The sequence below is a fragment of the Parasteatoda tepidariorum genome, chromosome 5, assembly GCF_982258835.1.
Source record: "Parasteatoda tepidariorum strain Cologne lab strain chromosome 5, Ptep-v5.0, whole genome shotgun sequence".
Lineage (NCBI taxonomy): Eukaryota > Metazoa > Arthropoda > Arachnida > Araneae > Theridiidae > Parasteatoda > Parasteatoda tepidariorum.
In genome coordinates this window covers 70,741,005-70,767,179 of record NC_141759.1, presented here as the reverse complement: position 1 = coordinate 70,767,179, position 26,175 = coordinate 70,741,005, and the positions used below count along the sequence as shown (strand labels likewise).

General features: G+C 29.2%; 1 protein-coding gene across 2 annotated transcripts in view; it reads left to right on the top strand.

Annotated features, from left to right (window-relative positions):
- LOC107436398 (uncharacterized) overlaps positions 1-26,044 on the top strand; it is a 39,511-nt gene extending 13,467 nt beyond the window's left edge. For both annotated transcript variants that reach the window (XM_043040385.3, XM_071185543.2), the window contains 9 exons: positions 3,274-3,528; positions 9,490-9,633; positions 10,910-10,977; positions 13,912-13,945; positions 16,674-16,980; positions 18,120-18,203; positions 19,340-19,489; positions 21,321-21,500; positions 24,902-26,044. In XM_043040385.3, coding sequence (XP_042896319.2) covers positions 3,274-3,528; positions 9,490-9,633; positions 10,910-10,977; positions 13,912-13,945; positions 16,674-16,980; positions 18,120-18,203; positions 19,340-19,489; positions 21,321-21,500; positions 24,902-25,013 — 1,334 coding nt within the window. In that variant the 3' untranslated portion in view covers positions 25,014-26,044. The remainder of the gene's footprint in view (positions 1-3,273; positions 3,529-9,489; positions 9,634-10,909; positions 10,978-13,911; positions 13,946-16,673; positions 16,981-18,119; positions 18,204-19,339; positions 19,490-21,320; positions 21,501-24,901) is intronic.
- Positions 26,045-26,175: the final 131 nt, after the last annotated feature.

The following is a 26,175-nucleotide window of genomic DNA, read 5'->3' as shown; positions in this document are numbered from 1 at the left end:
AATTTAATTATACTATAGGTAATCAGCAGGTTTTAAAATATTTTCTAATTAAAATTAAGGTAAAATAACAAATTTAAAATCTCAGAAATTTATATTCAAATGCAAGGGCAGAAAAATTTTGCAAAAAATTTTTTTAAATATTTATATTTTGAAAAAAAAAATTTTTTTTTGATACTTAAGAAAATTAAAAGTTTATTACTATGCATTTTTGACATATAAGGAACATGTAACTAATATTTATAAGGAACTTACAAGTTATGTTGTATAAATACAAACTTGATACAAGTGTATAAAAAATTTTTTAATGTTATACCGAATATCTTTATTATCCAGTATGTTAATTTGAATTTAAAAGTAGTTATATTCGTGAATAATGATAAATATAATTCATATTGTTTATTATATTTATTTATAATTATTACACTTATAATTTTAAGAAAATTTTTACCTCTTAATTTTTTTTTCTCCACTTGTATCAAGAATACAAATGATGCATATCTTGAAAGCAAGAAGTAATTATTCAACAGCTGAATATTTAGATATTCAACAAAACTATATAGTATTCAGCAAAATGAAATTCACAAGTATTTGGATAAACTAAATTTTCAGCATAGTAAATGAATAGGCTGAATATACTGTAAATCGACACTAACTACTCTGTGTATTTAACAGATAGCACTTAAATTTGTATTGTCTTATGTTAAAAAGATTATTAAGAAGATTTAAAAGAATATTAAAAAGATTTTTCTTTAAAAGATGTCTAATGTACAAAACTGCTAATGTTTATCCTTAAAAATGTCTAATTTTTAGTATAATCTATACTATACACTAAATTTGGTTATAAATAAATTTCTTAATAATATCACTGCAGATTTTCAATAACACATGAAAATGAATACATAATATTACAAAAAATGTGAGCTTTCAAAAGTACAAGATTTTGGTTACTATTCAAAATATAAGTGTTTCTTCAAAATTTTAAATTTAATTTTTCTAGAACACATTTAGAAACACTATCCTTTATAAAAAAATATATAAATTTTATGTATTAATTAAATTTCACATATGAATATAGGTTTTTGACATTTTTGACAGTGAGGTTTTTGATGTGACGGTTTAAACCGTCAAAAACTGTCACATGTCAAAAACCTGCCAACCCTGATTTTAGACAATCATATCTTCAAAATTGAAATTTATATTGATATTTAAATTTGTTCATTTTTCACCCTTGCCATGAAGGTGAATTTTTCATGGTAATATTTAAAATTCAAACCTTTAAAACTTTACTCTTAAGCAAGGTTCATGATTTTTTTTGAAAAAAATCAAAAAAAGTCAGATTTTATTGATTTAAATCAGATTTTTTTTTATTTTTTATTCAAATTCACTAAAAACTTTGATTAAAAATTTTTTATAAATGTTTAATCGAAATTAAATTAATATTAAAACTATATTGCAACAATATTTCAGAAGCTCTAACTACCTAAAACAATTTGTCATTATAATAGATAGCTTTCCAACAAATTTTTGAAACAAATGCATGATTGAAATTTAAAGACTGGATGAAATAGAGAATTCTTTTTAATATAACCTCAAACTTTAGAAATATATATTTTCCACCAATGAAATATTCTATAGATTTTAATTTCATGCTTTTTCAATCAAAAGGTAGAATTTTAATTAGCACTTGTATTTTTGTTGTGAAAAAAATTCATGTTTACTAATTACTTTCTACAGCTATGCGACTATATTAAGACAGCATTAAATGTTTACTTTAATCTGTACTTTCAATCTCAAGAATCAAAAGATTTTTAAAAATGTAATTTCAAATGTGTTGGAATTTTACATAAACCAAGAAAGAAGGTAATTTCGTAAACTAAAATTAATTAATGCAGCAAATTATTTAAAATAAATTTTAATACTAAGAAAAGAAATAATAAAAGTATCAATAATTTAAAACACTGTTTTTTAATTTTGTAATTCAATATGTATATAAAAATACTTTGATTTAAATCAATTATTTCTTTTAAAAAAATTATTTGATTTACCGTATATTCCGGCGCATAACGCGCCCCGGCGTATAACGCGCACCCGTAATTTCTAATAACTTTTTTTAAATTTTAAGATATACTCTTCGTATAACGCGCACGAAAATTTGGATTGTACATGTGCAATATCTCGTCTAGTATCAATAGAAAACCAGAAAGCCTTTTAGTGTGGGACATGCTTAGGTCCCACCTTACAGATAATACAAAAAAATTGTTGAAAGAATGCAACACCCATATGGCAGTTATTCCGGGCGGATTGACACCATTAGTTCAGCCATTGGACGTCTGCTTAAACAAACCATTTAAAGCCAATTTTAGAAAACAGTGGAACACTTGGATGTTGGAGGGCGAGAAAACCTTTACAAAAGGAGGACATATGCGTCATGAAAGTTTGGAAACAGTGTGCGAATGGATATTAAAAGCATGGGATGAAATTAAGCCTGAGATGGTTAGAAAATCATTAAAAAAATGCAGCATTTCAAATAATCTGGACGGATAAGAAGATGACTGTTTATTTATGGATGAGGGTAACACAGATGATGAAGACGAAACAGATTGTGATGACGTGCCTGAAGAAATAACGGAAGACGAATATAATGAACTATTTATGTAATAACGAAAATCAATAAAGTATATAGGTAAAGGTATGTTATTTCCTTAAAATAAAATTATTTTTCTACATTTAAATTTTTTTAATCTATAATTTTTTATATTCGGCGTATACCGCGCACCCGTGCATTCCAATGTTATTTTTTGTATTAAAAGTTCGCGTTATACGCCGGAATATACGGTAAATCTTGATTTAAATCAAGCTGATTTAAATCAACAAACCCTGCTCTTAAGTTTAAATTCTTTCTTTTTGTTAAAACTTTGAGAGAATTAATCTTTCAAAGTATAAATTTTGTTTTGAAAGCATTCTAGTGTCTGCATTGCGCTTTAAAATTTAGTTTGCTCTTTCAATAGTGTTTTTGTTTTCTTTAGAATACAAAGTGCTCCACTGTGACAATCATTAATTTAATTAGTTAGTATCATATTAACTGCAAATGACTGGAATAGAAAAATTGTGTTCAAACTAGATTCCTCATGATTTTCTTGTCCTAATTATTCTTAAATCCATACTGTTTAAAATGGTCCACACTAAGTTGTAGTTTTTATGTTTTTAAATTGCTTTCCTCTATATTATTTAATTTTTATTGTTAAAATATATTTGTTTCATAAATCTTCATAGGCTCTAACGGCACTTCAGGACCTTCAAAAAGAAGATTGCCTGAACAAATGTCTCCAAGTCAATCACATGCTAAAAAGGGAAATAGAAAAAATAGCACAGAAAAAGAAACTCCATTAGTGAAACATGGTAGTCTCAGCATGACTTGTAGTAATATAATTAGTTCTGATTTGAGATCTCCTTCAAAATGGCCTAATAATAGAAATAAATCTAATGTCAGTACTAATAATGAAAACTCTCATGTGGAAGTAATAATAGGTAATTAAGATTACATTTTTATGACATTGAAAATTTAATTTCCATACTGTGGAAATCGATACTTTTTATCAAAAAATGTAATAAAAATAGTCTTTACAGGTGATTTCCATAAACTGTAAAGTTTTTTTCAAGTATTGTCAATAAATAAATAGTAATTATATTTTTTAAGGCTGTAAATTAAGTCTAAACATTTACGCTAGATAGAATTCAGCTGGTTGCCAACTGCGTCACATGGACGCATGATATGGAGGGTGACCATCTCAAGAACTGCCTTTTTGTTTTAAAGTTTATTCTAGGCAGCTTTATGAAGACTAGTATATAAATATTTTTTTCTTTTTCTTACTCATTTTATTAGGCTGCTCATTGATTGATGGCAGAATTGTAACTGACAGGAAAAGAGTAGTTTTATTTTAAGTAAATAAAAAAAAATTTCTAGGAGTACAAAACATACTTTGTTGAATATTTATATTTATGTCTTAAAGAACTTAGGATGTTTTGATGCATATTGTAATCTAATTAATTCTATAGCTTATTAAAAATATGATTAAATATAAAATATTTTTACTATGTAAATTATAAGTTTCTATTACAGATTATTTTACTGTGCAAACTTTCGGCTTCAATTTTCTTTAGTTTCTGAACTCTTGATTTGGTATTTTATCTTTAATGAGTGTGAAATAAAAATCAGAATAATGCTTATTAATAAAACCTTTTAACTGGCTAAGAAATATTAAGTCATAGTTAATTTGCTGAAAAACTAAATGTTTGTTATATAAAAAAATCGTATTTCACCTATTTTGGTGTATAATTCAGAAACAGGGATATTGACAAGATCTAATAAGTCATATTTTGATATTTTTCAGTGAAAAAAAATTTAAAAAACACTTTTTTAGAAGGAGTAAAGAAAATAACTTTTCAAATTGAAAAAGGTGATGCAATGCAGAAATTTATAGATGCTTTAAGGATCCCGATATCGTAAAATTTATCAAGATTTATAGACTAAACTGATTATGTATTTTGGGATTAAGGGTAGGTGTTGAAGAAAAACTTCAATCACATTTTTCTGAAGCAGCTTTCTTCTATGTTCACATGCTATCAAAATGTTCTGATTAGATGTTAAGTTCGAGCCCAAGAAGGCTATATTTATGAGTAACTCTATTTCTCTTGTCCCAGTGTACGTTCCAACTGTGTAACTCTCTGTTTGTGTAATGTTCTTATAAACATGTTGTTCTGCGATCCACTGAATTCCATTACAGTAACAGCTATGTATACCAATATTTTAATACCAATATTTTATTTCAATGTAATACAGAATTCTGATATTTTAATATAATGTAATTGCAGCATGATGAATTCGAGAAGTGTCGGAAAACTAAATTTTTAAGTTGCTGATTTTTTTTTTAAAATTCTTTGTAACTTAGATGATTTTTTCAGGATGGAAAAAAAAAACACCATTTCATATTTAAAATTTTTGAAACCACTCATAATTGTAGAAATAGAAATAATATCAAGAGTATAATACCAAATAAATATTGAATCTCATTTTGTACTAAAATGGTTTTATCTTAATCTTTGTTTTTTGTTTAAACCTTATAAATTTTCTTCAATTATAATATTTTAATTGAATTTATATTACTCATCAAAATATGTATTTATTGATTTATTTTTTATGCTTTCATTCTGCAAAAATTACATTTTTATTTATTTATTTTTATTTTTTTTAAAGTTTGAATTTATTTTATAATGATTTTTTACAGAAATTGACATGAGAAAAAAAAACATTTCTTTAATCCAATTTTTATATTTTTTTGAATATATGAATTTTTTAAAAAGAGTCATCAGTTTTTTCCTTTTTGAATGAATTTTAATAATTAAAAGTATTATTAAAAATTAATTTTCTGAAAATAATTACCGATAAATTCCAGGTTTACTGATTAAAAAAATTCTTCTTCAGCACGACAGCCCCTTACAGGCCTTGGCTGCCTCAACCACGTGTAGCCTCCAACATCCATGGCAACTTTATTCCAATTGTTAATCTTTATTGCTTGGAGATCTTTAGTAGTGTCTTCCAGCAATCTAGTTGGAGGTCTTCCTCTGGCCCGAGATCCAGAAGGATTTTTAAAGGTGGCAATTCGTACTGCGTTGTTTTCTGGACCTCTCCAGATATGGCCAAGCCATCTTAATCTATTGCTTCGGATGACCTGCACTATCTGTGGCTGTCCATAGAGTATATATAATTCAAAGTTGTATCTGATTTGCCAACAGCCTCTTTCCTGTACTGGGCCAAAAATATTTCTAAGGATTTTCCTTTCAAAAACACCAAGAGTACACAGAGTGTCTGCATTTAGTGTCCATGTTTCACTTGCATAGAGCAATACAGGTAGAATAAGAGTCTTATAAATTTTAATTTTGGTTTTTCGACTGATTAGACTTGATCTTAATTGCTTTCTTAGTCCAAAGAAACACTTGTTTGCCATTTTAATTCGGTTGTCTACTTCTGTTTTTATACTGTTTTGGTCATTGATCATTGTTCCAAGGTATTTGAATTCATTAACCTTTTCAAAGGTGTAACATTATATATGCTTCTTTTAAAACAAGTTGTAGGTGCGGTATGGCCAAAAGTGGCTTTTGCGCCAATAATTCTAAACAAACAAACAAAGGTGTAACCATTTATGAATAAAGGATCATGATTTACAGTTGTGACTGGAAATTCCATAAATTTAGTTTTATCTTTGTTGATGGTAAGGCCCATATTTGTGGCAGAAGTTTCAAGAGCCAGAAAGGTCTCTCTCACTGATCTCTCTGACCTTCCTATGACATTGATGTCATCGGCATATGCAAGGAATTGAACTGATCTATTCCAAATCCAAAGGGTGTCTCCAGATCTCGATTAAAGAGTAGACAGGCGATGAAATCCCCCTGACGCAGGCCTCTCTCTATTGAAAATGGTTCCGATAATTGATTTTGAATTTTAACCCTGCATCTTATATTACTTAGTGAAGCTCTATTTAAGTTAATGAGTTTAGTAGGGATCCCAAATTCGGCCATTGCTTCCAGTAGTTTATCTCTCTTTATGCTGTCGTAAGCAGCTTTAAAGTCTATAAATAAATGAAAAGTTTTGATATTATATTCCTTAGTTTTTTCTAAAATTTGTTTCAGGGTGTGAATTTGATCTGTAGTAGATCTTTGTGATCTATAACCACATTGGTAGTCTCCAGTTATTTTGTCGATAAAAGGGAGAAGTCTTGTAAAAAGCAAGTTGGAGAATATTTTATATACCGTATTGAGGAGTGTAATGCCCCTATAGTTACGAGTTCGAGTTGGTCTCCTTTCTTAAATATGGGGCAAATGGAGCCTTCTTCCCATTCAATGGGCAATTTCTCCGTATCCCAAATTTTAACCATGATATTATAGATGGCGTTAAGAAGCTCTGGTTCTTTAGTTTTTAGTAGCTCAGATGGTATACTGTCGGGACCAGCCGACCTATTGTTGTTAAGTTTTTTAATTGCTGGGACAACCTCATCTAGAGATGGTGGGGGGATGTCTAAGTGTTGAACTGGGTTAAGTTCTTCAGGGCTGTTCTCTAAGTTGAGAGCATTTTTTGCTTCAAGCAAATCTTGAAAGTAGCATTTCCAGACTTTAAACACGTGATGAAGTTCGCTCACAAGTTCTCCATTCTTATTTCTGCAGGTGATAGAATTTGGCTTAAATTCTCTTTTCATATTATTTACTAGCTTATAGAATCTCCTACATTCTTTTTGGTTAGTCCCGTTTTCTAGAAGCTTTAGAGATTCGAATAGATATGCTCTTTTCTTTTCTTTTTAATTTCTTTTCTGTTTTCCTCAGATCCCTGTATTTTTCCTCATAACTTCTAATATAATGTTTTTGTATCATCAGTCTGTATGTTTTGTTCTTTTTCTCAGTAGCTTTCCTGCAATCGTCATCAAACCACTCTCTTCTGGTACTACGTTCTAAGCATGGAATGGTTTCACGTGCTGATTTTAAAATGATTTCCTTAACTGAGTTCCAATCGAAGATGATATTTGAAATTTCTTTTTCCAGTTCAATGGATCTAGATAGTTTGCACTTGAATTCTTTAAGGATGCTGGGATCATTTAGTTTAGTGATGTCTAGTTTAGGAATGGTGTTTTCCCTCTTAGAGTAAAATTTCTTACATAACCTAAGTCCAACTTTGGAGATGACCAGAAAGTAGTCAGTGTCTGCATTTGCTCCTCTGTAGCTTCTCACATCTAACACATTGCTACGATGTCTTGTATCAACAAGTACGTGGTCTATTTGATTAAAGGTTAAACCGTCTGGGGATCGCCAGGTGTACTTGTGTATTTTCTTATGCGGGAATGCTGTACTGGATATAAACATATTCTCTGAAACAGCAAAATCAAAAGTCTCTGTCCGTTTCTGTTAGTCTCAGGGTGTAGGCTTTCAGCAGAAGCATAGGATTTAATAAATTGTTCTCTTCCAACTTTAGCATTGAAGTCTCCAAGAACCAGCTTTACATCCTGGACAGGGCGTGAACATTTCATAAGTAGGTCATAAAATAGATCTTTTTCCTCCTCGTCTTTGTCTTCGGTTGGTGCATGGGCGCAGATCAATGTGATATTGTAATGTCTTCCCCTGATTCTGATTTTGCAGATCCTCATGCTCATGGTCTGAAAATCAATAACTAAGTTTCTTAGTTTTTTGCTTGCGATAAATCTGACACCAAACTGGTGGAATTTTTCTTGGCAGCTATAGTAAACTCTGCAATCCTTCCTATCCAAAATGCCTTGTCCCAGCCATCTGTACCTGTTGACAGCCACCTGTTGACAAGTACTTCAATTAAGTTTTTCAGGGCACCTCCTTTATATAGGATGCGAACATTCGAAGTGCCAATTTTCAAGTCTTTTTCCGTTCCAAGTTGTCTGGGTAGAGTCCTGCCGGTTTCCACACATTGTTGAGGTTTCTGAACTAGAAGTTTTTTACAGTGTGGGGTAGTTAGCCCCTCGCCAAACCCCCAACCTGGAGGACCAGGGCGTTCCTCTTTGTCTGGTGTCTCCCCTCCGACCTGTCCGGCTTGGGTGACCCTGCCAATAGTTAAGCTACCGCCGGCATAGCTCTCGGGATCGACAACACACACAAACCCACACCATGATAAGGTGGGAACACCGACGGGTGGATTAAGAAAATTAGTGCTTATATTTACATAAAAATTTTCTTATTTGCTGTTTTCATGTCTGAATACACTTCCGGCCCTTAGTTATTCAACCTGCTGCGCCAGTGGCCCTTCATTAAAAAAGATTGTGCACCCCTACTAAGTTTTAGGGCAATAAATTTGAAATATAATTAAGAAAGAAATAATTAAATTGATAAATTCATAATAAAAAGGTATATTAATGGGAAATATGTTTTGTGGCCTGAGTTTGTAACCATAAGTAGTGTTGTCATTGATTAATCATCATATTTAAGGTATATCTCGTAACCCTTAAGATTGCATCTTTAAATGATGATCTGATTATTTGATCAAAAGTTAATGAGAATATAATTTATTTTTTTTTTACACACCTTAATTATTTTCCTGGGTTCCTAGTCCTAGGTTAGTAAATGTCATACATTAAAAAAAGCTTTTTATTTCTGATGTTTTAATTCTGATTTTAATTGTAGTTTCAGTGCTCATAAGAAATAATGACAATACAAATTTGGTAATAAAGAAAATCTGTTCATTACTGAACAAAATAGATCTAGAGCAATTAAAGATAAACTCTAAAGAAAATACAAAAATACTCTATGAACACTTTTATTGCTTATTTTTGATATTATTTATTGCTTCTAAAATATTTCTTATATCACGTCTTTCATTTGAAATAAATCAGAATATTGTTTATTTAAATTTTTGCTTTCGTGAAATTTTTTTTTGTATTTTTAAAACCTTAAAGTAACTTATTTATTGTATATTTTTATTAGTTAGTGATGATGAAGATGACTATTCCATCAGATCCATTAGCTCTGTACATACAAGTGATCTTTCTTCTTTTGAGGATGATATAAGTATTTCATCTGAAGATGAAACTGGTGCCAAAGTTAAGAAACGTGTTTCATTAAAATTAGGTGAGATGTGATCCAGTTTCTTTTATTTTTTATTTAAAAGAAATCAGATAGTTGTTATATATATACAATTATACAGTATTATGAGATTCAAAGTCATTGCAAAGATATTGCTTCCATTTTTAAATTGGGAAATATTGAACATATCAGTGGAACTTTTGAACAGTAGTCTTGTTTTTATTCTATAGATACCATGTTATTTTAACATCCATGTCGGATTTTAAAATAACATCCATTTCGGATTTTAAAATAACATCCATGTCCGTGAGTTTTACATCCATGCCTATGAACTTGATTTAGAAAATATTTTAAAGCCATGATAAACCATTATTTCTTTTAATGTTACTCCATGTTTATGAAACATCTTAAAATTCACTTTGATTAAAAAAGAGCAAAGGAGGTTACTAAATTTTTATTCCAGGTGATCTAAGGCTAAAGCTGTAGTGAAATATGAATTAAAATTGGTAATCAAAAGTGTATATTGTACCATCTAGCAGAAATCAGCATGAATCCATTACCTGGTTTCAAAAGATGTATTCATACTCTGTGTTGTTTTCTTTTCAAATATTACAATGAATTTATCAATCACATTTTACTTGCCTAAAAGCTCTGTTAATTCTCTTTGTGAAATATTTATACCTTTGGGTGATTTATTTCCAAGTTAAAACGTATGGTTTTTGTAGTTATTTTCACACACATTACTTATCAAAAATGACTATCCCAAACCAGTTAATTATTTTTTAATGCATTTTTGGCATAAAGTATTATTTCAAAAGGTATTTTTATATATATTAACATAAAAACAGGTTGTGTTATCAGTTATTCTGATAGTAATCTAATTCTAAAGTAAAGCTTTGCTTTGTCAAAATTAGTATTGTATATTTTAGCTATGATTTAACATTTATGTTACTTTCGTTCACTCACAATAACAGGACAATATAATGCCGATTTTCCCCATATGAAGCCATTGACTATATTAAATTTTGTTTATCTTATATTTTAATTAAGAGTCTTTGTAAGAGAAAAATCATCTTTTTGTTTTAAAACAGCTGAGGAGGTATTTTAAAAAAATATTTAGTCAAAACTAATTAATTAAAGAGAAACCTTATGACAGTTGGTCTGAAATCGAATTTTTTTTTAATATAGTAAAATCTGAAATGATTCTTTGAAAAGTTTTTACTGCCCAATGTGAATTATTTGATGTAATAAATTCTGTAATTAAGTTTATTGGGTACATTCTTTTTAAATAACAACTAATTTTATTAATTTAAATTTTTAGCTAAAGAATTGTACACTAGTGGTAGACTATCTGATATTCATAAAATCCCTCAAAATACAGAGAAACAGGTAACTATTTTGTGTTTTATTTAGCATGTTTATCACATTAATAGCAATTAAAATTAATATAGCTCTAAATAATTGTTTAGAAATCTTTATTTTAAATTACTTATCGATTTTAGTGATATTGCTTGTTGTTTTCTTGATTCTCAAAGATATATATACATGTAAAATTCTTGAAATTTCAATTGCGTGTTTGAAAATATGTTTCTTAGTAACATAGTACTAAAAGTAATACTGTTGTTTCTTTAATTTCATTTGTCTATTATTGTCTACGCAAACTTAGATGAAACAAGGTGTTATTATCTTTGATTTTTTTACTATTACTGTAATTTCGCACGTATAGTCTGCAGACCTGATTTTATAGTAGAAAAATATCAAAAATCGTCAGATAGTCCGCACCACCGGGTAGTCCGCTGACTAAACGTCCGAAATTACGTTTCTTTAATACGGAAATATTCATGTATTTTAGAAACAAAGAACTAAGTATAAATAGAAAAAAAGTACTTACTTACTAATGTACCTTCAGATATAAAACGCTAAATATAAATAAAAAACAGTGCTTACTAATTAATCATATTTTAATTAATCACACATTCTACTACATTAACGAAAACCTTCAAAGTCCGATTCATCGGTATCAGAATTAAACAGTTCTAATATATTTTCGGAAGGAGTGTCCGAAAGTTCATTTTCAGCATCATTATCTTCACTGTCAGTGATTTCCTCTCTTTCACTAACAATCCCGGCTTTTATAAATCCCGATCGGATGGTGGACACTTAAACACTTTTCCAGGATTTATCGACCCATTCAGCAACGTCAGTGTATGAAGTGCGTCTCATATTTCCTCCTTTTGTGAAAGTATGTAAACCTACCGACATCCAGTTCTCCCAGCAAGCACGTACGTGGGACTTGAAACTTTTGCTCACGCTAATATCCAGAGGTTGCAGGATTTTTGTTAAACCTCCTGGAATAACGCTAAGTTCAGCACCGATGTTTGTTTGTTTTTTAGCTTCTGCCTTTACACTGTCTTTTATGTGTGCCCTCATTGAATCCATAATTAGTACTCCTTTGGAATTGAAAAAGGCACCTTCTCTCTTCTTCCAAACTTCTTGAGACCAATCGAGCATAATGTCCTCGTTGCACCAACCCTTTTCATTACACCGTATTACGACGCTTCGAGGATAATTTTCCTTGGGAATTGTTTTTCTCTTAAAGATTAAGAGTGGCTTCAACTTTGTGCCGTCAGCACAGCAGGCGAGCATCACTGTGAAATGGGTCTTTTCTTGACCAGTTGTTGTTATGGATACTGTTTTCACTCCTCAAGTATCGACGGTGCAATTCGGTGGACAATCAAATGTTAATGGAACTTCGTCCATATTTATAATATTTTTTAGGGAATACTTCCCTTCTGCAATAACTTTCCGTGTAAACTGAAGGAAAGAAGCTTTATTTTTTTTTCATCTACGTCGTGCGGAACAGCCTGACACATTGTCGTTCTGCTGCGAACTCTCAAGTTTTTACGACGCATGAAGCGGTAAACCCAATTTATTCCTCCCTTGAAATCCGTTATCTGCATCTCTTCTGCCATGGCCTTCGCTCGGAGACGGATTTTAACTGTTGAAATGGAGCGTCCGGCATTTCTTGGCAGAGAACCCATCTTAGTAAATTTTCCTCTACAACTGGCCATTTTACTTTTCCGTGCCGATTGGATAGCTTTCTTCCCATTCTTTTTAACACATCCTTTTGTTTGCACCAATTTCTCACCGCTTTCTCGTCCACTTCAAAATAACGGCCCGCTTCTCTATTTCCATCTTTTTCAGCTTTCACAACTACCTTGAGTTTAAACTCAGCAGTAAAACTCTGGCGATGTTTCACAGACATAATGTTGGATCAAGGTTATTGAAGATGAAAGACAAAATACGAAAACAAAATACTGTGCATTAATAAGACAAAAACGCATCAGAATTGAAGATACAACGATTAAAAAAAATAATAATAAGCTGAGGACGATGATCGAAATCAGACAGAAATATGAGCAATGAAGAAAAAAAACGATAAAAAGCGCTCTCCCAAGCATTTAAAACAAGTTTCTATTTTTAGCAATTCCCCTATTTTTGCTTCTCCAATCAGGTTTTTTTTTTTTTTAAATAACTCCGCCTAGGACGGTCTTTCTTTTATCCCCTGTCTAAAATTCTCACACACTTAGCTTTTTCCCCTCTTCACTGACCTTCAGTTGAAAGTTTGAAATTCTTCTGGAACATTTTAATTCTAAGATTATTCAAGGTTATTCCAAGTTCATCAGCACCCTTTATTCATCAAACATTCACATGTTTTTAACAAGCAGCTGAAGAAAAAAGGGGAGTGGAGAGAGGCATTCATGACAAGTGGAAGAGACATATTTCCTGAAAAAAGCGGGGGAGGGGGAAGTGCTTGTTTTACAGTTGACGTTATCACTGGCCCCACCCTGATTTCCTTCATTCATTCCTTTCTGATTTATGCTTCTCTACTCCACGCCCATTTCCTACACTCAATAGCTGTTCATATGGCAGAAGGGAAAGAGAGATTTAGTTCTCTTTTGGATAGTGGTCTCCAGAAAGACCTCGCGCTGTTTATATTTGATTATCGGCAGTTCACGACAGCATGTTTTTTAAAATTTCAACGATTTTAACCGTGAACAACCACCGTATTATCCGCACTGGTGGATAGTCCGCAGCTTTAAAAAAACACGAAATTACGGTAAATCTTAAGTGTTAAAACTGGAAACAGTGTGCAGAATGATATAAATTTAAAGACCATAAAAATTAATTTGTAGGATTATGATTTTTCTTAATATTTTAATTTGATTAAATCTTTATTTAGTTATTGAATTTCAATGAATAATTATATTGATATCAGAATTTAAGATTTATTATTGATTGTATTATATATGTAATTTTTAGGTGTCTCCTAGATCTTCAGAGAAAGATTCTGTTGGTAAGTTGAATAGACTATTTCTAAATATGCTGACAATATTTTTGATACTTTAAAAGTTCTTTAATACAAACCTAGAAGAGGAAGGCTTTTTGTTATATAGAATTATGTGTTGTATAGATCATTTCACAGATCACTAAACATGGCGATATATCTAGGGACAGATAATATTAATTCTTTATAATAGTTTTTAAATAACAATTGTTTGAAATACACAAATATGCACACAAGTAATTATTATTTAATGGAAAAAGTTAAATTATCAAATGCATTTAAAGTAAAAACCAACAAATTTATCTATTTCGGTTTGTTTTAAGGATAATGCAGTTTATAGAATTGTGTTATGTAGATCTTCTACTGTAGTATCTTATTTGATCCAAATTAAGCAGCGTATGAATCTATAACTCACTGATAACATTAATTTTAGTTATAAACGATGATGATAGGTATCATCTGTTGTAGAAATTAATGTTAACAATTATCTACTTCGGAAATCATAAAATGCAGTTGTTCGATAGTAATTTGTAGATAGTTTGCAATTAAATATAAACAAATCTAATCATCACATATTTTCCTTAGTGTCGGTAAATTTTTATTGGCTGGAAAATTACATGGTAGGATCCAGTTTTTCCACATTAATTTCTATATATACATATGTATTGGTCGTCATTCACATAATATTAAAAGTCATTAAAATATTGTTTTCCTGTAGAATATTTTTATATCTTAAATTTAAAGGTATTTACCTGTAATATTTATTTTTCTTTTTTATTGTTATTATTTCATTTTTGATTTTGATTGTTTTCTATATTAAGAGTATTAAGCTAAAAGGATTGTTTATTTATTATAATGTAATTCCTATTATTATTACTGTAAATTGGTTACTTGTTAATTGATTTAGAATTTAACGATCAGTTTCATGCACAATTTAATGCCTGCAGAAATTGTATGTAATATATCAGCCTGTTAGGTGGGCAAAAATATTAAATTGCAGATTTCTTATTACAATATAACTTTAATTTTAAATGCTAGAATGATTACTGAGCAAAATTGTTTATGTACTCATGTAACGAATAGTGATTTGGCTAAATGCTGAATATTCGGCCAAATAATAACATTTTTCTTTAAAAAAATATTCATTGATAAATATGAACTTTGTTATAGAAATAAATTTAGTCATTGAAAATAATCAAAACTTACCTGTATTAGTATGAGGTAAAGGGAGAACGACTTCAATAGAGATGTTTGAGATAATAAAAATAATTCAATATTAAGATAATTAAAAATATTAAAGATAAAAAAAATTGACTTACAGCTATTAAAAAAGAAAAAGAAATAAAGTTGTACAATTGAGAAAAAAATATTCTCCTAATTCTTATAATAAAACTTCACTGCTAAAAATAATATTTTGTGCAAAAAGAAAATTATCCATTAAAAGAGATATTGTCTATCAGAAACTCTTTTAAAAGTGCAGTGCTCACATAAAAATGCCTTTAAAAAAAAACTAAGATTATATGCAAAAGCAAAACAGAAAAAACAAAAATCTATCTTAATTTTTGAAAAAAAAATTTGAATTTAAACATTTTATTTTTTTTATTACTGTATTTTCAAGAAAAAGTGAAGATTAAAGTCTAACAGAAACCCTCTTAATTGCTGTGTCATAATAAAAATGTCTATAAAAACATAAGAGTTTTTGAAAAAAGAGAAAGTAGATATATAAACCAAAACAAATTTTTAATTTTTAAACAAAAAAAATTTAACGCTACATAACTTTTCACATTGACATAGTTTTATAAAAAAGAGATTATAAAAAAAAAAAAAAAATATTAATTAGAAATGCTCTTTTAAAAATGCTGATAAAGAGATTCAAAAGAGAAATAGAAATTTTTTTTTCTTCTTAGTTCTGAAATATAAGTTAAACGTTGAGAATCAGTTTTCGATGTCACTATTTATCTGTCTTACCGTACAAGAAAAAAGTGACTGTAAAAGGATTAAGTCTATTAGAACTACTCTGCTAACATGCTTCGCTTTAGTTAAAACAGAAAAATATGCAAAAATTAAACTAAAAAAAGTTAATGACTAGTTTATTTACAGTAATATTTTATATATTATTACCCTTCAAAATTATCCCTAATTTGACTAATAAACTGGATTACAAATACTATTAATTGATTAGAACTTGAATCTTTTAAAAGTCAAACACAGATTTTTTTTCATGAAATTTAAAATATTCAGGGGAATAGGCAAATAATAGAGTTAAAGCCTATTAGCAATCATTAAACCTGAAAAATGGTGTGTTTTAAGCTGAGTAAATTACCATTATGTAGTAATAGGGGGAAAAATGTATTTTAGCTGAATGAAAAATATATTATCATTAACTTAATAAATAGAAAAAATTCTTTTTTACTATTCTTTAAGTGTAAATCAATAAATTTTTGAACAGTAAAGCTCTAGTGTGCCTGATTTAAGTTTACACTTTTTGGCAGGGTTGGTCTGATTAAAATCAAAATTTAAGTAAAAGTTGATTTAAAAAAAAACCCATTAATTTAAGTGTAAAATGTTTTTTTATACAATGTAATTAATCAATATATTCTTTAGGTGTAATCTTTTTTAAAGTCCTCGCTTTGCTCTTGGATTCAATCAAAGTTCTAAATATTTTGTTTATTCACAAATTATTGTTTTGTAGTTTTAGTTTTAACTATATTATACTAATTCTCTGAGATATCTATAGATTCCCCCATCCAAAGGTCATCAGCTAGGATGCGAAAACCTAATTCTAAATATACATCTGATGACTTAATTTGTCCTATGAAGCTGAATTTCACAGATTCATTGATCCCAGATAAAGAAGCAGCAGAAGAGTTTCTATTCACTAATGGTCGCATAATGCAGCAATCATCTAGTCCTAACATAGCTATGAAAAGAGAAAGAAATTCTTCTGGAGAAGCATTAAAAAATGGTACGGATAGAAGAAACTCTGTTCAAGATAGTGAAAGTTCAGATTCAAGTGACACCTCATTACCCCCATTGCCAAATATGTGAGTAGAATTTGTCACATACATCAATTCTTATGTTTCATTCTAAAACTTAAAACTAAACATATTGAGTTATCAGTTATGAGTGACTGACACTGAACTTTTTTTTTTTTTTTTTTTGCCTTTTTGTTTGTGTCAGTCGCTTACTAGGCAAGTCTCTTGTTTTTTTGTTTTTTTTTACGGAGACTCTTGTATTTTACGACTATTTCTGGTTTGCCTGTATATTCTTAAATTTCTCCCTATTTGTTGAAGAAATTTTTAAAAAAAACATTTTTTTCGCTATAAAATATCCTTTGATGGCAAAAATACTTCTCATATTCCTCAACAGATGGTGCTGTTGCCAGTACTGCAATACGTTGAGTGTTAATAGTTTAAGTAATTATAAATAATGATTTAAAAAAATCTTCTTTTGATTAATATACATATAGATTTATATACATATTTTTTACTTTGCTAAATGTAGGTGCTTATATTATTTCCAGTTCTGAATTTCTCTTTTTGACTTAAATAATTATGCATGAGGTATCAAAACTTCTCGTAGTCTAAAAAATTTTGCTAGTGAAATCTCCATTATTTTATTTCTCCAATGTTGACAGGTATGCAGTTGCATATGACTGAGAGTATGAAACTAAGAAATTTACTTGAAATTTATTGAAAATTTATTTGAACTTTACAAAATTTTTAATTGTTACAAATCAAATTTTATTTATCACAATTTATTCGTAGAGTGCTTTGCATAGTTATATCACACTATCAATATAGTTATATCACTTTTAAGTAGTGCCTATGGTCTGACAGGAATTCCCTTCCAGGTGCTCATCATGATTTTTTTCTTTTGCAAATAAAATGAATTATGAGTCAGTATTTGAATAACTTTAAATAACTTGATTGAAATAACTTTAAATTCATTGTATAGACTTAATTTCAGAGTTATTTTCACATTTTTATTTGTTACTTGTTTATTTATACTCCTCCTAATACATTATACTTTAGATAACACATTTAATAACTTGTTACAGAATAACTTAAGCATTTAATTATAAAGCAAATTGACGTTTTTTTTTTTCCTTCATATTTTTAAAACTAAAATAACTAATGTAATTCCTTGATTTTACTTATCGTTAATTTATTTTTTATTTCAGTTATGAAAATAAAAATCAAACTTCTGGGAAAAGAGGAAGACCCAAAAAGAATAAATCACTATCTGATGATAATGAACAAATAAGGTTCGTTTCTATATCGCTCTCTTATATGTTTTCTTTTTTAAAAAAACTTTTTTCTTCTGGAACTTAAGTTACATATCTGTGCGTCGACATACTATTATTTCTCTCTTCCATTTGAGTTTCCATTTTAGCTTTCTGAGTTGAATTTCTATTTATTCTGCACTTATGCAGTTATTTTATTTTTCTTTGAGAATAAGAACATCTAATATAATTGAGAACATCTAAGAAGAACTTTAAAAAATATCCAAATGAAAAATGTATAATGTAAGTTTCTATTTTTAGTTTCGAAACATATGATGAAATAATAATTTTATTTTGATTTTTTAAAAATTTGTATGTTATTAAGACAAAAAGAGTGAGCAAGGCGATCTGAAAAAAGCTGCACCAGCAATCTCGGGGGTTTGTGAGTGCCAAAAGATATAGCTTTGAAAATAATTCAAATAAAAGAACATTAGTTTTTATTTTATTTCGTGCCAAAGTTAAAGGTTTTTTTTTTCCAACATAATTTATTTTTGTGAAAACTATTAGCAGTTGAAGTATATTTTTTTGCAGTCATGTACGTTTGAAGTTGAACAATGCACCCGATTTTGTAAAAATTTCTAATTAGTTTTGGAGTAATTAAATTGCAGTATGATTTTTTTTCTTTGCCGTGTTAATGAACGTGAATTCAAACAAAGGCAAATGAATTAAAACAAAAAAGACATTTGCAGACAAACAAGTTCATTCATTTCGATGTCTATTAATGAACATGTTTGTCTGTTATTGTCCCTTTTGTTTGAATTTCAAATTGATTTTAGATGAATTAAAGTGTTTTTTTTTTCTTCCAAAAAATAAATATCAATCCACTCCAATATCTTGATTACTTTATTCATATTCTCATACTTATCCACTCAATTGGTGTAGTTTACCACTCTATAGTGGGCTGGACAGGTAAATAAAGTGAGCAAAGCTATTTGAAAAGAACTGCTAAGAAAGAAATACTAAGTCTCCATATATTTTAAACTAAAAATTGGTGTCAATTAATACTTATTTAGTAAATTGGAAAAAAGTGTAAAAAAATATTTAATTTTTATTAATCAATAGAAAAGATTCATTTTTAAATTACGAATTAACAAGCTTTTTTTTTTAATATTTGGCAGAAAGAAAACTAATGCAAAAAGAGGAAGACCTTCTAAAGGTAGTCATGAAGAGTTAATAGCTAAGAAAAAGCAATGTGTTTTGGATAACATGTTGCCAAATTTGGAAAAAAAACTACAGCTTCAAACTGTTGCAACTGAACAAAATGCACAGTAAGTAAACTTGGAATAAGTGTATATGTAAAAAGAAAATAACTTTTTATTTATTTTGAAAGTCAGGATTAAAATATATAAATAAATTTTTTCACTGCATTATTTTAAAATGGTTATTATTTTCAAATAATTATTACTATGTATGACTCAAATTAACATATTTTAACTAATAAGATCAGCCTAATAATGTTATATTTTAAATAAAAAATGCTAAGTCTTATCCGGCAAATAATTACATAAAATGCTCTGTAAAAAAAAAGTATGAATAAATGATTATTTTACTAGTATAGAACAATATTTTATAATATTAGAAGTTTAACTGTTAATCTCAAGTTATCTTGTTAAAAAAATATATATGTACATAATCTATAGCTTATGTAAAGCTTAGTGTGTATTGAAGAAAAAAATGTTTCAATGATTCGCAAACGATTCAATGCCTAAACTACTAATTTTAGTTGTAATTATAACTTTATTTTTTGCTGATTTTGAGTGTCTAGTAAGATATTTAGATAGCTTAAGATAAGATGCTCTTTAAAAATTGAGATGGAGAAAATAAAATATTCTTGATTATTTCTCTCTTTTTTTTTCTTTTTTTTTTTAAATCCTATTTTAATGTCAACCAGTAATTTAAGATATTCCCATACAAAGAAAAAAATTTAAACACTATTTCTTTTTTTATTATGTTATATTACGTCGACCTAATTCACAATAACGTTCCTGTACAAATAATGAACTGCATAATTTCGCTCTCAATATTTTTATTATTTTATAACTTGGTAAGATATTTGTCACAATCAGATGCATGTTATTTGTTATTTAACTAGAACAAATAACAGATTACATTTGAGTTTCCCTATTTTTTTTCCCTTCAAATTTAAAACTGTCATACTTTTTTTGGCCCATAGTTTAAAAGTGAAATGTTAATGTTCATAAGATGCTCACAAAATCCTAAATGTCTATTTTGTTGGGGGGGGATGAAAAATGGGTTACACATGTGATAAGTTCAAGTTTCAAAAATGTAATTTAAGTTTTCTCAGAAACTAACAAACCTTTATTTCCAAATTGTATATAAATTTTATTTAAATCAAATTAATAAAATAAGATTCTTAACATAAAAAACCTAACATAGCATTAAATGATAAACAATAAAATAGAAATAAAATGTGAAAATCAGTAGCAAAACAAATTTAAGGTGGATTAAAGCTGTACAATGTGGACTTTCATATAATTGTTGGTTGGTTGTTAATTTACGTCGCACTAGAACTGCACAATGGGCTATTGGCGACGTTCTGGGAAGCATCCCAGAGGACGATCCGAAGACATGCCATCAAAATTTTGATCCTCTGCAGAGAGGATGGCACCTCCGCTTCGGTAGGCCGACAACCTGCACTCGAAGTCGAGCACTTTACGATAGAACAGTTTAACGAGGACCGATACCGCACACCTTCGGTCCCTACGCAGACTGATCCAAGTGGTCACCCACCCGCACACTGACTGCAGACAGGGATGCTTGACTTGGGTGATCTGCTGGGAACCGTGTCTTAACGATCAGTCCGCTGCGGGACTTCATGTAATTGTAGTCAAACATATAATTAAAAGAATTGTAAATCAAAGAAATAGCTAAAAATCATATGAAGGGGAGGAAAATAAAATAAACTAAAATAGTATGCATGGAATTCTAATGAATGGAAATATTGAGCAATTTATGTTGACCATTGAAACACTTAGAAATTTTTATTCTCTATTAATATACATTTCTGTACTCTTTTTAGCATTAATTTGATTTATTTCTGTTAATTATGAAAAATAAATTTGAAATGTCTTTTTGTAGGGTTGTTTCTCAATTAACAAACAAGAAAAATGATGTTGAAATTAAACGAAAGCGGGGTAGGCCATCAAATAATAATTCTCAGAATCAATTGGCTGATGAACCTATTCAGCATTCAGTGGAGAGTTTTTCCAAGTTTGAAGAAAGGCTTTGTCTTAAAGACAATAAAGGACCATCCTCTCCGTAAGTATTAAGAACTTTTTACTTCATCTGTGTTAACTAACATCAATGATACATTTACAGGGTTCCCACGGTCCTTGAGAGTCCTTGAATTTTTTTTTGCTAAATTTAGGTCCTTGAAAGTGCTTGAAAAACGTCTTAGGTCCTTGAAAAACTGGAAAGGTCCTTGAATTTGTCCAATACTGCCGGCGGCCCTTTTTATAAAACTCCCGCGGATCTTTCTCGTTCTTTCTGTTTTGTTCCTGAGCTCTCTCATGTGGTTTTTAATGCCACCATTTCTAACCGGGCCTAGCGTCTTGGTGTCTGCCAAGCGCGCGGAGCACAGCAGACAATCAACGCGTTCGGGGCGAGACTCCACTTCATCTTCTGTCGCATATGCTTAGATCTTTTTTTTTTTATTGAAACTGGAATACTCTCAAATTTCGTAACAATATGTACCTTGTAGTTTTCAATAAATTTGTCGTTTTACCATCCGCACTTGTCCTTACGTTTGCGTCATATTAAAACTTTATTGTAAAGCATATTCGCAAAGGCACGACTTCGTATTTGTGTTATGTAGTTTAGACTAGTTATGCCTGGGAAGTGCTATTTTAATCCCCAATGGATGGGTAATCAAGCTTATAAAGAATGGATTTTATCCATGCCCGAAAAGAAGTTCAGAGCCAAGTGCCGATTATACATGAAGGAGATCGACATCGCGAAAATGGAAGAATCTGCTCTGAAATCACACATGAAAGAAAGGTAAAACAAAACAGCAGTCTCATGCCCTGAGTTCTCTTTTTCCAAAGACATCAACATCTAATTCATCTGGTGTAAATACTCCTTCAACATCCTGTGCCCCATGTGAAACAGAAACTTTAGTGGCCGAGGTAACATTGTTTTCTTATCTGGTCAAAAGGAATGTGCTTGATGCTGAAATTCTCTGGAGTCTGAAGTGCATCACTAGTAATTATTCATGTAACTCCTGTGAAGGGATTAGTAAATTGTTCTCCGAAATGTTTGCTGATAGCTGTATAGCGAGACAATTTTTTTGTAGTGCCACAAAGTGAGCCTATTTGGGCTCCTTTGGATTGGCACTATACTTCAAAGGGATTCTTATAAATGAGCTGAAGAATGTTGATTGCTACACTGTACTCTTTGATGAGACGTTAAATCAGTCTCTACAATCTAAGCAGATGGGCATTATGGTAAGGAATTGATAATAAAGTTTGCACTAAGTATCTTACCTCCCAATTTATGGGTCATGGAACTGCAGAAAGTATTTTGTCCTCTTTTTACAAATGCATGGATGATGGTTAAAAGCTCTCTAAAATACTTCAATTGGAAATTCTATTAGAAGCTTCAGTGTGAATTAAAAGAGAAATATTCCCACCAGGTCATATTCATTGGCAATTGTGGATTACACATAACAAATAATGCTTTTAATGTTATGTGTAATCCAATGTTCCTTCTAATTTTTATTTTCAGAAAGAATTTTTGCTGCATAACATTTAAAGAAGGTTGTGTAAATTATGGATGAATAATTTCAGAAACGATGTTTAATAGAGGAGAGGAGGGGCTTATGGAATAGTCATGGAATATGGAATACCTAAGATTTGGCTCTGCCTTTCATGCAGCCTTCACATGGAAATACACAGTATTAAAGGATTTCACCATTAACACCTCATTACCATTAGTTATAGATTGTGCTGAAAATGATTTTGTGAATTAATATGTAAAACCAGTAGGGTTGATTTTAAAAAAATATAAATTTTAGTCCATAATACATATACTCTCTTCTCTCTATATAGGCAAAGCATTTAGGTATTATATTTAAAATTAATTATTGCCACAACAAGCATTGTTGCTTCTAGTAAAATAGAAGAGAATAATTTTTAAAATTGGTCTTAGATTAAGGTCCTTGAAAATTTTGTTGAGGTCCTTGAAAAGTCCTGGAAAGTCCTTGAATTTCAATCTCATCATAGAGTGGGAACCCTGATTTAAATAAAGACTTATGTTGTTACATATGTCTATGGCTTCATGGAAGAATAACTGTTGTCAAGATTTTCATTTTATGGAAATAAATTTTAACATCTCAACTAAGGAATTACATTTAATTTTTTGAAAGTGCATGTTTGTTTTATTTATTTTTTACCGTTGTGTAGTATATATATTTTTTTACCTTGTAAATAATCCCTTATTTTTTAGTAAGTGTTTGCATTTCAAATTTTCTTATCTTGTATAAGTTCTGATTGTTGTTTATACAATTAAATATAAAGTTTTTAGAAGATAAGAAAGTAAATGAAATATTTCATTTTGTATAAAAGATCAATGAAATCAATTTTCAACCTATAAAAAAGTTCCTGTTGATGACATTTATTTCACATTTAAAAAAATATCTTTTGGAATATGAATAAAATATTTTGTTTCGAATAACAGTTTGACAAAAGCCCTTTTTATAAACACTTTACAATCTTCTTTTTTTTCTGATTTAGTTAGACACAAATTTTTGCCACATCAACATTTGTTGGTTATTCTTGCATCAAAACACACAGACAAGATATAAACATATATATGCTACAGCGTGCGATGACCTATTGACCACAAACTAACCACTTCACAGTTCTACATGGTCCTCTGCCTTCACAAGCTCAACATGCATATCCGCTTTCACTAATTCACCAGTTCTTTACAATCTCAAGTCCACTTTTATCACAAACTCTATCTACTTACTTCTGCAGCATTGCTTTGAATCAATAACATTGGAATTTTTGGTTTTGAAGGTTTTGAAATGGTCCACGGTCTTGCAGTCCCGTGACTCCATTAAATAACATATAGAAATATTGCAATATGGGTAATAAAAAATATGGACTAAAAGTTCAGATTTTGATGTCTTGGGCCAGTAATAAAAGAGAAAAAAATTTATTGAAAAATTACACAAAGCACATCTAAATTGGATGAATAGTATAGAGTTTGTGATGTAAAAACTAAAAAGAATGCTGATAATTTTATGTATAAAAAGAAAAGAATTTTTCCTATCCATCTTAATCTAACACAAAACACTGAATTGGTATCATGATAGAAAGTGGATCTTGGAGGCCACTTTGTCTCCCATACGTAAAGAACAGTAGAAAATTTTTTTCCACTCTTACATTCAGAACTAGGAAAAATTAATTTTTTTATTTCAAATTAAAATCATGGTATTAATATTTTTTGTTGTTCATATTATTAGTGAGAGAGAAACATCTCTCAATATTTTTATTTGAATTTCATACTTATATCTAAATTAAGTGCTTGCATGTTGTAATTCAATAACAATTGTGTGTTGTCTTGATCATTTATTAGAAACTTGTTGGATATATTATTATTGCTTTATATTTATGGTAAAAAGTATTAAAAATGTAATTCTTCTTAATATTTTACAGGTCAAAAAGCAGCAAAAGCTATGATACATCCGATTTATACAAGCCTCGCTCAGATTTTAGAATTTTTAATAGCAGTCGAGAGAGTAGAGCTTTTACTTTATTTTCAAATTAATTAGATTTTTTTTTATTTACTATACTTTTTATTTTTAAATATTTATGTAGCCAAGAATATAATTATTATGCATTTAAGTGTTTATTAACAGCAAATTAAAAAAACACATCATGATTTACTTCTAATCTGATAAAAATATGCTTTTCATGAAAAAACAAAAATCCTATTTTGAAAAACCGAACAAATACATGCTTATAAATGAAATTTAAACTTGCATAAATTTAATTAAAAACCATCTCATATCTAACATATATTATTAATATAATATATAAATTTCATAATGGATTCACAAGGGTGTCATTCACCCTGATTAAATATAATTTTTTTCATGCACTGAAGAGTAAAGGATCATGAAAATTTTGTAAATATATTAGTTGAAAGATTTAAAATTCGAACTGAATTTATTTTTTGTGCTTTAGATTTTAATTTGATTTTGAAACTCAAGATTTGATCTTAGAAAAACTGTTTACTTAAAAAATTTTAATTTAAATTATAAAGATAAATTTCTGAAGACTTTTTTTTAATATTATGTAGTCATGTTAATGAAGTTTTGAAAGCCTTTCAAAAACATTTTTAATTTATTTATTATTTGCCAAAATATGGCTAAATACACTGAACTAAGATCATAAAACTAAAACTCATAGCCATGCCATTTATACTGAATTTGGTTAACTCCTCTTTTTTTGTGATGCTAAATATAAATGCTGTTATAATTATCAGTGCACTTATATACTGACTAAAAATTTTTAACTATTTGATTTTTTATGAATAATTAAACATATCCTTAAGTGACTCTCTTTAGCTATGACAAAGAATTTGATCAAAATACCGAAATGGTTGAAATTCAATTGGATGTTGTTGTTTTTTTTAATTTATTTTAGCAACTGTAAATTAAAAATGTATTTTTTACAAACCTGAATGTGGTGTAAATTAGTGTTTTTATAAACAGTTGTACAGTGTTAAATAATTTTGTGTATGTTTCATAACAAACATAATAATTGTACAGTCAATAAAGAATAATCTATGATGTTTTTTTCTTTATGTTTTATTATTATTTTAGTGAGAGAGATACAGAAACCAAATTAAGATCTGAAACAATATTAAAAATTGTTAGACTATACAATCACTGTTTTTTAACATTTGTTTTTTTTTTAAAAGTTTC